This window comes from Echinops telfairi, unplaced genomic scaffold (assembly GCF_000313985.2).
Source record: "Echinops telfairi isolate 266 unplaced genomic scaffold, ASM31398v2 ScPeMD7_7462;HRSCAF=8500, whole genome shotgun sequence".
In the NCBI taxonomy this organism is placed as follows: domain Eukaryota; kingdom Metazoa; phylum Chordata; class Mammalia; order Afrosoricida; family Tenrecidae; genus Echinops; species Echinops telfairi.
In genome coordinates this window covers 2,198,756-2,200,405 of record NW_022111362.1, presented here as the reverse complement: position 1 = coordinate 2,200,405, position 1,650 = coordinate 2,198,756, and the positions used below count along the sequence as shown (strand labels likewise).

At 33.4% G+C, this 1,650-nt stretch overlaps 1 protein-coding gene across 1 annotated transcript in view; it reads right to left on the bottom strand.

Moving 5' to 3' along the window:
- The window catches only part of LOC101639807 (transmembrane protein 254-like), a 44,995-nt gene extending 44,400 nt beyond the window's left edge, over nt 1-595 (bottom strand). The window contains exon 1 of the mRNA XM_045283531.1: nt 551-595. Coding sequence (XP_045139466.1) covers nt 551-595 — 45 coding nt within the window. The remainder of the gene's footprint in view (nt 1-550) is intronic.
- Between the last annotated feature and the right edge of the window lie 1,055 nt (nt 596-1,650).

Genomic DNA, 1,650 nt, shown 5'->3' with positions numbered 1-1,650 from the left:
TTAAATCATCGGGCATTATTCAAATCCCTATTGTTTTCCCATCTGCCTGATAATTAACTATTCAGGCCTATAATATATTTGACATATATTGCTATATTCTTTGTTCATTACTAGCCTCAGGTTTCTCAGACTAATAATTTTGCTTAGTGAATGAGTATTACTGAAAGTGTTTCCTTGTGTATAATTTTCATTGTTTTTGTAGAGTGTCTACCATTTAAATCTTGTTTATTTGCATAAGTGAACATTTCCATTTATTTTATCCTAAAAGGTTTTCATATATATATGAAATTAATAGTCCTAATAATATCAGAGATTAAAAAATTATTTTATATAATATAAATATTTATATAAATAATGTTTTTATCTCTGATATTATTAGGACTATTAAATGTCCATGGAAGTTACTTATCATATTATTTCCCAAGAAGCAAATAAGCTGTCTCTGAAGTGGGTCAGAGATATAGGAATGGATTTTGAGTTCACACCTTAAGGTGTAAATCCTATTCTCAGAACAATTAGTTATTATAAGATGACCCTGTTTGATATTTACCTTCATGAAATGATCACTGAAGATACGGGTGATATAGTAAAACATGGTGAAGAAATCTAATGGTGCCTGGCTATTAGAAATAGCAACTGAGGTTTTAAAGGCTTGTTTTAAAATAACAAACAACCATTTAAGGAAGGTGTCAGCTAGCCCATGTAGAATTAACACACCTTCCTGAATGTGATCAAAGGATTTTCAATAAAATCCAGGATCAAGGGAAGGGATTGTATTAAAGCTTAAATTCAGAGCACCTATTTTGTGGGAGGCTAAAGTTACAATGAAAACGTTAAATCTATTTTTTTAATCTCCATATGTATTATGTCTCTATTTTAATTATTTCTGACCATTAACTGACTATGTGAATAGCCTGGCCCTCAAGTAGAATTCATAACAAAGTGATTTACTACCATTTCCCTAGCCAGTCCAGGGAGGACAGGCCTAGCTAGTCCTTAGGACTTGCCTGAGTGTGTCCTTGATTGGAACTGAGATATTAGCATCATATGATTATGAGTTATACCCTGACTGCCTTGGTTGGAAGGCCTTCAACCAATCTTGTAATTCTCCTATCTATCTATAATGTACATGTCCCAATTGTGGTCCCACTCCTGCTTCTGTAGTCCCGCCTGCAACTGTGATGTACTGATCTGCTGCCAGTTATGCCTTTGTAACACTTTCCTTTGCACTCCCATGTCCTATTTAAGCAGTCAGTTCTCTGGAAATATTTGGATCCCATTATGATCTCTTTCCTGGTCTTCCTCATTTGGATTAATTGTCTTTGTCTTTGTCATTTTAAAATATGTTATAAAGGCATCTCTATAAATTATATTTGGATTTGGGCCCGTTTGTTCTCTACAATAGTACAGGATAGATAGCAGCAAAAATGCCCAATAATTTTTCTGAGTGCATATAAAAGAATGATGATCATATCACAGATGTAAATGCAAAATATTTCTAAAGACGGGGTAAATAAACCCTTGCCCTGCCCCCAAATAACCCAAACTTCGATATAATAATTACATTATTGTTAAGCTAGCACATAGTAGGGGGTTCAAGAAATATTTTTTTAATCAATTTATTGGGGCTCATACAATTCATCACAATAC